Source organism: Oryza glaberrima, chromosome 2 (assembly GCF_000147395.1).
Source record: "Oryza glaberrima chromosome 2, OglaRS2, whole genome shotgun sequence".
Lineage (NCBI taxonomy): Eukaryota > Viridiplantae > Streptophyta > Magnoliopsida > Poales > Poaceae > Oryza > Oryza glaberrima.
The window spans coordinates 28,922,006-28,933,347 of NC_068327.1; the positions used below are offsets into that span (position 1 = coordinate 28,922,006).

Genomic DNA, 11,342 nt, shown 5'->3' on the forward strand with positions numbered 1-11,342 from the left:
TCTCTTTCTCTTCCCTTCGGCGAGCGGCGGCCGTGTGACGGCTGACAGAGGCCAGCGATGCGCGGGAGCCGGTGGCGGCGGCAGCAGCGGCGCGCGGGAGCCACCGCCGGCGGAGGCGGGAGGGCGGGCGGGCGATGGCGGGTGGAGGCGCAGGAGGGGACCCTGGTGACGACGCCGTCGGTGTTGCGGTAGTCGTCGGCGACGGGGTCGTAGACGAGGCCTCCACCGCCGTGGTGACGACCCTGGTGACAACGCCGTCGGCGTTGCGGCAGTCCTACTCCACCGCCGTGCAGTGCCTCTGCCGGAAGGGCGCCCCCGACGAGGCCAAGGAGACGCTCGACGAGATGGTGGCGCGCGGCTTCCGCCCCACCGTCGCCACTTTCTCCGCCGTCGTCAGCTGCCTCTGCAAGCACGGTCGTGTCACCAGGGACATGGCCCATGGAGGTAGCAACCGAGGAGGTTGGAGACGAGAGTGGCGGCGGCGGCGAGCGTACGAGGGGCGGCGGGCGAGCGAAATCTCGGGGGCATCGCCTCTCCTCCCTCCCTTCCGGCCCTCGCCCACCGCCGCCGCCGCATGCGTCTCGGCCTTCGCGCGCCGCCGTCGCTGCTCCGGCCCTCGCCCGCCACCGCCGCCGCTCCAGCCCTTGTCCGCCGTCGCCGCCGCCGCTCCGGCCCCGCCCGCCGCTCCAGCGCAGCAAAGGGGGAGAGGAAGGGGAGAGAGAGAGAGAGAGAGGGGAAGGACCGGAGATGGCCGCCACATCTACCGCCCTCGTTGGCCCTCGCCCGCCCGCTCGCCGATGGTCGCCGCCGCCGTCCCCACTGCCCGCCGATGGTCGTCGCCGCCGTCCAGCACGAGCCTGTCGATGGCCGCCGCATCGCCGTCCCCGCCACCGCCGCTACTCCCGAGTCCCGACCGCCAGACGCCACCGCCATCCCCACTGCCGCTTCGGTGGTGAAAAGAGGCTGGGGGAGAGAATGAGAGAAGGGAGAGAGAGAGGGGGAGGAGGAAGAAGGGGAGGAGATTGGATGACATGTGGGCCCCACAGGTCAGTGGGTCCCCATGTTAGTGGGCCCCGTATGTCATCCTCCGTGTGAATGAAAAATTAATTATTTTTTTTAAATTCTAATGCCACCTAAGCGCCACATCAATGCCACGTGTAAAGGAGACCCGGTCAATACCACCACGTAGGCGCCACGTCAGCAAAACCGTCCAGGGAGTCAAATTGCACCGGTTTTAAAAGTTTTGAGGGTCAAGATATCCGGTTTTGTGGTTGAGGGTCATAGATTAGATTTCGATCACTTTTAAGGGTAACAAAGTGAACTTATTCCCCGACAAAAAGCATGTCAGTGTCTGGGCTGAAAGACATTCCAGATATCTGACCGAAGAAGTCCAGCTCTTGCCTTCTGTTGTAATCGTTCATGTTAACAAAACAACAAATACCATTATACACATGAATGACATGAATTTGATGCAACATAGTGTAGCAGTTACAATGCAGCGACAGAAGGTGAGTTCTAAGTAGTCAACCGAGAAGTGAGATTCCAGATAATACGTAGCCTCTGCCATAAATTACAAAGGATTTTACACGCAAAAGGAAAATGCCCAGCCACCCCCTTAAGGTACCGTGAACGAACTCAATCCTCATTGGTTACAACAGCACACCAACTTTGGATAAATGAAAGACATAATAACTCAATGGAACCACAATGCAGCTAGTCCAAAGGTCAGCATGATGAAAGCAAGCAAGCTGCTCTGAGCTTGCTGGCCAGCACTTGAAACGACACTATCTTTTTGGGAAACGCCTTCGCAAGAAAGCCCTAGCTTGCCTTCTCGGCACTCGTTTGCAAACAGACCAGGTGGATACTTGCCATAGAGGTTGATGTAGCTGAACATTGTTGATGCACAGTCATTGCTCTCGTCGTTGATATATTCATTAAATGGGCATGCGAATTCCTTGAAAGCATCGCAGCACTGTTTAGCAGGAAACCGTGGCCCTTTGCACTTGCTTGTGATTATTGTGTAGTTTTGGAACTCAAAATTCACAGGGCAATCTGACAAGAATATGTAAAAAAGTACATCAGTATATTAGAACGATGTACTTGAAAGTCTTGTAGCATGCAGAGAAGGTAAGGAGTACTCCTATATTACAGACAACTTACACTATGATCAGAGATGACCAGTGATCTATCTTAACGTTATTTGGTGCATTGCATCAGCAATATATGTGTATTGTTCATTAGACCAAGGATACAGAAAATATGTAATTAGAGGTTGCCTTGAATAATTTAGTTCTTGTGCAGATGTTTGCAGGGACAATTTATCTAATTGGCATTTGGTCCCTTTGCAGAAATTTTCTATATTCATATTAACTTATCTGTTACAGGCCCACTTATTAATAAGTACATGTCGTGTTATCTGGATATTGCACATCAAACTAGAGAACGCATTCCTGCTTCACCATTCAAGGATCAACAGAATTAGCTCAGAGAACTCATTTCATCTCCGCCCATCTAAAATCAAGAGAACAGCAGTTTGCCTGTTCATCGCCATACCCTATAAGCATGACATTTTCAGTTTTTCTCACTATCATATACTTAGTACCTGCACTTTTGGCGTGCAATAGATTCTGAGCACCTCACACCACCCATCATAAAACAGTTCATAATCTTGGAAAAGCTGTGGTGATCAAATAACCACAAAGGTTCAGCTCCTGACACTTTGGCACACCAGTTGCAGCAAAGCGTGGTTTGTAATTTCCATTGGTATGTTATACTTAACCCTGTTGTCAAAGTCCCACCTCACAATGGTATAAATGTAGCAACAAGCATCTTTCTGTAAACAAAATTAGCAACATCATGTTCACATAAACACTACCCTGAAACTTCGCTCCAGATCATCCATCCGACTCATCGGAGTAGCTTATCCATAAAAAATGTCCCAGTTCTCTTCCTCAAGACAACATGGATGAGTCAATCAAATACTTTTCAGCAATCCTCGAAGCTACCATGATCCAATGACACGATTTCTAACTACTCGCAGGGTGGCAAGCATGTCTTTGATTTGGACAGATCGGGGAATCTACTCCATGAATCTACGCGGCAGCATCCAAAGGTCACTTCCACTTTGTCACATGTTCCCCCCAAATCACCAATTTCAGATCAAATCCCCCCTACCTTAACCCGACCTCGAATCCACCACGAGCAATTGAAGTTACAAAAGGATGGAACTGAACAAGAAATGGAGGGAAACGTACTCTTCTTGGCCTGCAGCAAGCTCCTCCCCGTAGATCCGACGCTCCCCAGGAACACGCTGTCTGCAGAAACAAAAGAGGCGAAACGAAACCAAACCCGTCAGAACCTCACGAACCGAAGCAAAGCGGAGTTCGAGGCAAGCGGCGGAAAACGAGCGCACCGGAAATGAAGGGGGACGCGGAGGCGAGCCCGACGAGGACGGCGGCCGAGACGACGAGCAGGAGGAGCCCACGGTCCACAGCCATCGTGCTGCACCTCCTCCTCCTCCTCCTCCCAGGCGCAGCAAGAACTCCTTGTGCTCGCTCGCTCGCTCGCCGCCGCAAGAAACGGCGGGACCGGAGCTCGACGGATCTAAGCAGCACGGCGGCGATGGGGGAGGGGACGCGCGGGCTGCCCACGTGCGCGCCTCAACGTCTTCGCTGGTGTCTCGTCGATCCTGAGCTCTCTCTCTCTCTCTCTCTATTTCTCTCTCTACCTTAAGAAGAAGCAGAGGTTAGTGAGGCAATTAATTATGCGCGGGGACGGAGCTGGAGTCTGGAGCTGGAAGAAGCAAAGAGAGACGAGCACGACGCGCTTTGGTTTGGTTGCCGTTTTTTCTTTTCTTTTTTTTTCTTTATTATTTTGGTTGCTATATTTGTGACCGTGTCGCGACGGTGCGATTCTGTGAGCTGGTTTGGTTTGGACGTGAGGGAAGTGGAGCGGTGGATGGAGGGGGACTTCACGCTCGTCGTGCGTTTTCACTTGGTTTTCTCTCTCTCTCTCTCTCTCTCTCTTTTCATTCGGGGCTTAGAAGTTGCTGTGATCAGTTACTCTTAGGAATACACTACATGCAAGTTTAAGACGTCATGTTTTTTGAAAAAAAAAATCTATAGGAGAGTTAAAGTAATATTATTAATCTAGTTTTTAAGTTTGAAATAATGGCTCAACTATCTCTTAATTTTTTTCTTTTCTTCACTTCTCAAACATAGTCAGAAAAACGAGGAGAGTATACAAAATGGATTGAAATTAACAGGCAAACAATGAATCTTCAGGGGGCGTTGATGAGGCCCAGCGGGAAGCGGGTAGAAATTACACAAAACAAGTCCAACAATGTGATAATTTTAACGTTTGTTCCTTCCGATTGTTACTGTATGACGCTGTGAGTAGTAAATTGCAGCGCCACTTGTTCTTTCTGATTGAAGTATTATGTTACTATAATCGTAAAAGGACTTATACATCACTTTCTCCTTTTGTAAATTGTATCTCATTCTCACGTGAAATGGTCAATATCTATGTGTGTTCCCATGACAAGCGCACGCAGCTGTAGAGACGTTAAAATGGGTCAGCCCTAACAAATCTTTCCTCGCAGGCATGTGCGTTGCCCGCGTCCATCCTTGTCCATGAGATGGACGTGACCTTCTCTCTTGACGAAAATGCCATATTCCATCTGGCATTTGTGACAGGAGTACATACTACTCCTATCACAAACTTTTCTGCGAGAACGAGTTTGCTGTTTGCCAGCTAAGTTGGTTACATCATGTAGTGCCACACAGCTCACTGCGCGGCGGAAGAATACCCACTCCCCAACATGCGATCCACAATCAGCGGATGTCAATGAAAGGACGTGGCAACACCAACCTGGAAAAACACCTCCTTTTGCCTCGTTCAGATTTTGCTTTGCATACGACAAGTAAAAGAACGGTAAATTTTGGCATTTATTGGCCGTTTCACCATGTCAATCTGGTATAAGTATCTTGCAGCAGCAAGCAGGCAGTCAGATATTTACACTTTACATTTGAAGGGAGGCAACGCAATGAAAAACCTGATCATGTATTGACCATATCAACCAAAAAAAGGGGTATGAAGAAGTATGAATTCCGGCCCATTGCCTCAAACTGTTCTGAAAATGAAAAATGCGCAAGGCATTGATGAGATGCATACAGCAGATCAGGAGGCTCGATGGAACATAAATAAGCTGTGCATTGGCTCTTTTAGAATATCCCTTTTGGACTATTATAAGCTGGACTATGTTAAGTGACTTCCAGCACGGTCTTTCTTGACTATCTTCTCAGTCTGCCTCGGGTCACCACTCTGTACTTATTCACAGTAAGATTTGCTCGGTTTTTTGATAGACCAAAAAAAAAAAAGTGAGAAAAGGGTAACCATGTACAAAGCAATGAAGTTTAGTTTTATGTTGGAATGCCGGCATTAGTAAGTCGTCGACTCTTCTTTTCTTGTTCCTGTACATTGCTGCTAAGTTTATTATGTACAAAATTTTCTTCTCTGCAACAGACAAGAAAAATAAAATAAAGGAATTTAGCGTCTGACAAGAACACCAAGAAATAAAAGCTGCAGAATAAATACAAATATAGTCTGTGCTACATAGATACACGCAGTAGTATTTGAACCTAGAGGCCAATCAAATCATACAATATGAAGAACAAATGCATTCAACGTGGGAAATATTGTAATTATTTCATAACTAAAATTCACTGTGGGAATTCGCTTGGATATATTTTTTTAAAAAAATCATGAGCTGCAATTAGGAGTATGTATTTCATCTCAAGTTAGCATGAGAGTTTTTTTAAAGAGATTTCTTATACAACTCATTTTGTATTTTCAAAAGCAAAACGAGCTTAAAATCCAACTCAAACACGGATCTATATTTCCAAAAGCAAACAAACATAAAAACCGATTCAAACAAATACCAACAAAACATCTACAATTTTTATAATAGTAGAGATAGAGATATGATATGCTCACCCTAAGATCGGACTCCTTTACAGCTTCCAATGTCTCAGCCATCTGCATTTGTCTAATCACTGTTGCATGCAATACCTGAACAAACAAATTCAAAAACATCACATATAAATAGACGAACAATGAAATACAACAACAAAGGAAGCTAATATTATCAGCTAAACTGCAAAAAGGTAATGAACACATATCCAATGAATTATAGCTTCAGTATGCACTCCACCCAAGCAAACAACTATATATTAACATGCCCACTCTAGTAGACTCCTAGGATCTGACCCATAGAAGGATTTACGTATGGCAGGTTAGTATAATTGCAAGCCTGCATATTAAGACTGCTATGAACATAACCAATGATAGCGATGTAAGATTTGAAAATGTTATAAAGCACATTTTTAATAAGTACAAAAAACGAATGGCCCTTGGGAGATCTCTTGTTAAAATTTTGGATTTAAATAGGCTGCATTGCATTTTCCTTCTATCTCCACTGTTTAACTTGTAAAGGTTGGACGAGCATAGCCCATGCAGTTCCTATTGGATAGTGTGATCAAAAGTCTCAGGAGTGGATTGGAAGTATCTTAAATCTGCATATTCAAATAAATAAAGCCACAATTTCATAGTTGACTTCAACTATGTTGGTTCAAAAATTCTCTTAACTATTTAACAGAAATTCATCTATCAATTACAGAACACCCTTCTGTGGTAAGCACATGACAGAGAGCTAACCTTAAACCTACAAAAAAAAAAAAGTCAGCACCATAATTCAATTACAGAACACCCTTCTGTGGTAAAACACCATTACCTTCTTTGTCTTCTCCAGATCAAATTCAATGCACTTTATCCTGTCAAAAGAATCCTGTATAGCACGATCCTTATCCTGTGGAATCTCTGGAGGCTTTCTGCTGAGCTGATTAAACATTGTCTCAAGTCTTTCAAGACGCTCTAGACAAGGATTTACACGATCTTCCTTAATTATCTGAAGATCTGCCTGATTACTGTGCACTGTTGTAGTATGCTGGGGGACATTTTCCAACTGTTGTCGATGACGGATGAAAATACGCAAAAAAGAGAGTACTTCAAGAATTACACCGAGAACTTTTTTAGAAATATATTTCAAGATCCCATGATCTGCATTTCCTTCACCATCACTTGGGACGTGACCTGCTAGTTTCAATTCATAGTTTCAAGAATCAGAGGGGCTGATCTCCTTACTTAGACAAGTGAATCAAAATATTAATGAATTAATTGTTTTTTAGAAAATAACTCGTGCATGCAGATTTTGACTGGATACCTGGCTCAGGCGAAACTCTGTTTATTGAGGAATTTTGTCTTGCGCTGTACTGTCCCGATCCATTTCCAGGAGGGTTGTATCTTGTATTCGTCTCAACAACTTTATCATCAGAACCACTGCATGTTGATCCTGACTCCCTGGCCTGCATGATAAAACCAGGAGATTAAGTCTGTTATGGAACGCCATTGGTGATGCATGCTATATGCAGGCACATGGTAACTGCAAAGAACATCTAAGCTACTTTTCATGACAACCGAAGTAGTAAATGCGTAGTTTAAGATGGAGCAGACAGATGTTCTTAAATAGTGGTAGCACAAAAGGACCAAGAACAGACCTCCTCATGAACTGGAGCCAAACTATGATACTCAAAATCTTCCTGTCCGATAGGAGATCCAAGATCATCAACATCTGAACCAGATTCAGCATTTGATGTATAACTAATTCTTTCTGGTAACTGAAAGAAGTAGCATCAAATAAAATGTCAAAATAGAAGATGGGACAACTGAGCATATGAGAGTTCATAGATTGAACAATTGGTAATCTTGCCTTGAGAGCACGCAATCTTACAGAGCCTGTAATTGCTTCTTCTATATCAGATACTTGGCCAATGTCCTTCAACGCAGATGATTCCATGCAATGTACAAGCTACAATTGGAATTAAGTTAACGAACAGTGGCAGCAGAGTTACAAATTTACCTCCTGCTGCACTGTGCAGACTATGATATGCTAAGAGAAAGATGGCAAATTTAGAGATTTACCTTCATAATTAAAGGATCACTCCAGGGGCCTTTGTTGGATCGCAGGCATCCTCCCTGGCTAGAGCACGTGCAAGAACCACCAAGAAACTCTGGTAGTTGGCTGCATATATATGTTGGTAAGCCAGGCACCACAGAACACCAACAAATCTTACATTTGAAATCAAAATAACATATAAGATCACAATCACCAACCTTGAGTCAATAGCTTCAAGAAGTCTGTGTTGGTATTTTGTTCCTAGAACCTGTAACAAATAGTAGGTATGAGCACACACAAAGATCACAAGGTGAAAAGTGAACTTTCAAAGCTTGCAAAAGTTTGTACATGGATTTTAGACGAGGTTTTGGGGTCAAGAAGTCCCTTCACAGTACTCCAGATCAGTTTAAAACCAGGCCCCGCATTTACGATGAACATTTGATGTAGTGTCTGCATGATTTAGGGCAAGCTTGGTAGTCAGCATGATTACAAAATAGGCCTAAATTTCATAAGTAACACCTACCTCAGGATAATAATCACCATCTATTTTCTGCATACAGCGCACCAAATCCCTTGCGATCTTGCTAAAGTTCTTCCAACCCTAATACACATAAAACAGAAGGAACAAGCTAAAATGCTATGAACCATTTTCCACTATTATGCAACCAGGATAGAGATCTACATTACTTGTAAAGAAAGGTACTGCTTGAAGAAAATAGTCTATTATCAAAAGGAAAACTATCCTGGGTCATATGTGCATATGTTTAAGGAAACTAATTGTCTGAACGTATACAGATCTACTCATGGCATTCTTATCTTGCATTGAGTGGATTTATCCCAAACCCTTCCGAAATTCCACCCAAGTGTTAGAATAAAATCCACTATACATTTGGTTTGCATGGATCAGATAAGATTTCCAATCATTAATTTGGAATTGGCAAAACAAAATATTTTGGTGTCCTTTCTCAAAACAAAATATTTTGGTGTTCTTTCTCAGTTGCTCCAAACATCATACAAATTTGACTAGGACAATGCTTGCCTTTTAAAACATGATTCTCAACTCAATATCATGAAGGATATTTATTTTACATGTTCTTGGTGTTTAATAAACAATGATGAAGGCTAATTTCCAAATTGATGGTTTCATAACTTCATGCCTTTAATGTATCAACACCTTAAGAAATTGTTAGTTCAGGCAAATGTCTTTATTGTGAGCATGAAAGTATCTTAATGTAGGACTGATATTCTTTGTCAATTTTATTAGACAACTGCTAGCAAGAAGAAGACATAGTTAGGTGGCGATGGACAATTGAACATACCACACCGTGGACATCCAGTATTGTAGTTGTCGTATCAATATGCTTTTTAGCAGCAATTGAGCATGCAGGAAACTTCTCTCGGAATGCTCTCTCAAATTCCTGTACATGATATTTAATATAGCGTTCCACTGTTGTAATTTGTACAAGCTTACTGGGTTCAACTTTCCCAAGCAACTCGATATAGACGGGCCTTCCTTCCTTGTCAACACCATGATAACCATGGGGATAATACTGCAGCACCTCCTCTAGCTCATGAAATTCAAAATCCTTTAACAGAGAAGAGTTAGATGCAATCAGTATACATGTTGTAGTAAAGAAATTATGTGGGAAGCAATTGTTCATATCCATAGAGTCCTAGTAAAAATGCATCAAAGTGTAGTACAGTTTTCAGATCAACTCAAAGAATAGACAGTGTCTTTACTTCCAAAATTGTGTCAGTCCCGAAATCCTTCCTCCAGTGCAGCATGTCAGCCCACATATGTGCTGCCTTTTCAACATCAAATTTCCTAGCTTTCAAGAATCTGCAGGATATATAGATCAGAATGAACAATCAGTAAGTGGGCATTCGACAACCGAAAATACTTATATGAGAATGTTTCAACTGATGCTAACCTAAGCATCGTGTGATAATCGTCATGCCTCTCAGGCAGCATGTCCCTGGCAAACAAAACCTCTCGAAAAGAGCTGACAGCCTGCTCCTCCTCCGCGTCCCTGACATCCTCTATCGTGATCTTCGGCACTCTGCAGCCCACTTTCCTCTTCCCTCTCTTCTTCAGCGAATGCGTCAGCCTCGTAGATGCATGCAGCGCCTTCTTCTTCAACGACCGTATCCTCGTCTGCCTTGGCTCATCCTCCGAAATCTCAGCGTCCCCTCTGTCCCTCCTCTCATCGTTACTAGCTGATATTTCGATTGCGTCGACATTGCTCTCTGCAACAACGCAACGCAATCCAGAGAGCATGAGCTGCATTGGCCATTATCCACTAAACCTACATACCAGCACGATAATCTACAATTTCATACCTGACATTCTCCACAAATGCACCCTCAGACGATCAGACTTCTCACTCTGTATTTTTCTCAAAGATCGCTGATCCGATACTTAGTCACAACCACACGGGCCTAGACGCTGCCAAAGACTTAATACAGATTAAAATTCAATTCAGAGAGTTGTACTAGAACAATAACGAACTCGCCGCACATTCATTCAACGATAAGCCATGGAAACAGCTAAAACCCGATCCCCCCAGAAAGCCCCCAAAAAAGAAGTGATCCGTTCAATCTGCAATAAATGCTCCCGCCGCGAGATCCAGCGGGAGCCGCACCCAACCCCCCAACCGCCTCGGGAATCACGCGACCGCAAGCAGCTAGCTAGATCCAACCGCCCCCAATCCGCGGGCGAACTGCGCCCTTATCCGAATCGATCCGTACCTCGTCGCCGGGAGAGGAGGAGATCTGCAGCTAGCGGCACGCACGCATCCACCAGCTGCGGCGGCGCGGGACTCCTCCGATCAGGCTCGGATCGGAGAGGCGGGCCAACGGGGGATACCCCCGGCGGCGAGGGAGGATTCGAGCCGGCGAGGGCGAGGGCGAGGGCAACGCGGAGGAAATTCGAGTTCGGTGCGAGCGTTTGTTTTGTTTCGTTTGTTTGATCCGCTCTCTCCTCGCGCTTACGCTTCCATGGCCTTCTTTTTCCGCCTACTCCTATAATACTAGTAGTGCTGTGCTTCTAGTGCTCTCTGTAACGGGGGTTTCCTTTTTCGAGGGGCTTTTGATGTGGGGCCCACGCGTCAGTGGGGGTGAGCGTGCGCGCGTCGAGATTGACCTGGCGCGCGCGCTCCGCCCGGCGCCCGCGTTGCGTGACTGCGTTACGAAGCCCCGGGAGGGGAGCGCCGACGCTCACGTGCGCGGTATCCGGGACACGTGGGGCCCGCTGTGAAGTGGGGTCCTGCAGAGCCACCGGCAGGAGGTAGGAGGTGGCTCCTGAGTCCCTGAGTCTCCTGGCTTCACACAA

At 45.3% G+C, this 11,342-nt stretch overlaps 2 protein-coding genes across 4 annotated transcripts; both read right to left on the bottom strand.

Annotated features, from left to right (window-relative positions):
* Nucleotides 1-1,523: 1,523 nt before the first annotated feature.
* LOC127763756 (GPI-anchored protein LLG1-like) lies at nucleotides 1,524-3,837 on the bottom strand. The gene is made up of 3 exons (XM_052288550.1): nucleotides 3,413-3,837; nucleotides 3,255-3,314; nucleotides 1,524-2,052 (listed from the first exon to the last, which is right to left on the bottom strand). Exons 1-3 carry the CDS (start codon nucleotides 3,495-3,497, stop codon nucleotides 1,694-1,696), a joined length of 504 nt encoding a protein of 167 aa, XP_052144510.1. The 5' UTR covers nucleotides 3,498-3,837; the 3' UTR covers nucleotides 1,524-1,693.
* Nucleotides 3,838-4,928: 1,091 nt separating this feature from the next.
* LOC127763373 (phosphatidylinositol/phosphatidylcholine transfer protein SFH9-like) lies at nucleotides 4,929-11,044 on the bottom strand. 3 transcript variants are annotated; one of them, XM_052288050.1, is made up of 15 exons: nucleotides 10,760-11,044; nucleotides 10,352-10,457; nucleotides 9,943-10,258; nucleotides 9,752-9,851; nucleotides 9,331-9,597; nucleotides 8,535-8,612; nucleotides 8,360-8,461; nucleotides 8,230-8,279; nucleotides 8,038-8,137; nucleotides 7,826-7,924; nucleotides 7,614-7,733; nucleotides 7,280-7,421; nucleotides 6,791-7,152; nucleotides 5,995-6,069; nucleotides 4,929-5,514 (listed from the first exon to the last, which is right to left on the bottom strand). In XM_052288050.1, exons 2-15 carry the CDS (start codon nucleotides 10,356-10,358, stop codon nucleotides 5,494-5,496), a joined length of 1,839 nt encoding a protein of 612 aa, XP_052144010.1. In that variant the 5' UTR covers nucleotides 10,359-10,457; nucleotides 10,760-11,044; the 3' UTR covers nucleotides 4,929-5,493. The 3 variants fall into 3 exon arrangements, with proteins under 3 accessions (XP_052144010.1, XP_052144011.1, XP_052144012.1); XM_052288051.1 differs by having other exon boundaries at nucleotides 10,352-10,467; XM_052288052.1 differs by having other exon boundaries at nucleotides 6,791-7,149; nucleotides 10,760-11,043.
* Nucleotides 11,045-11,342: the final 298 nt, after the last annotated feature.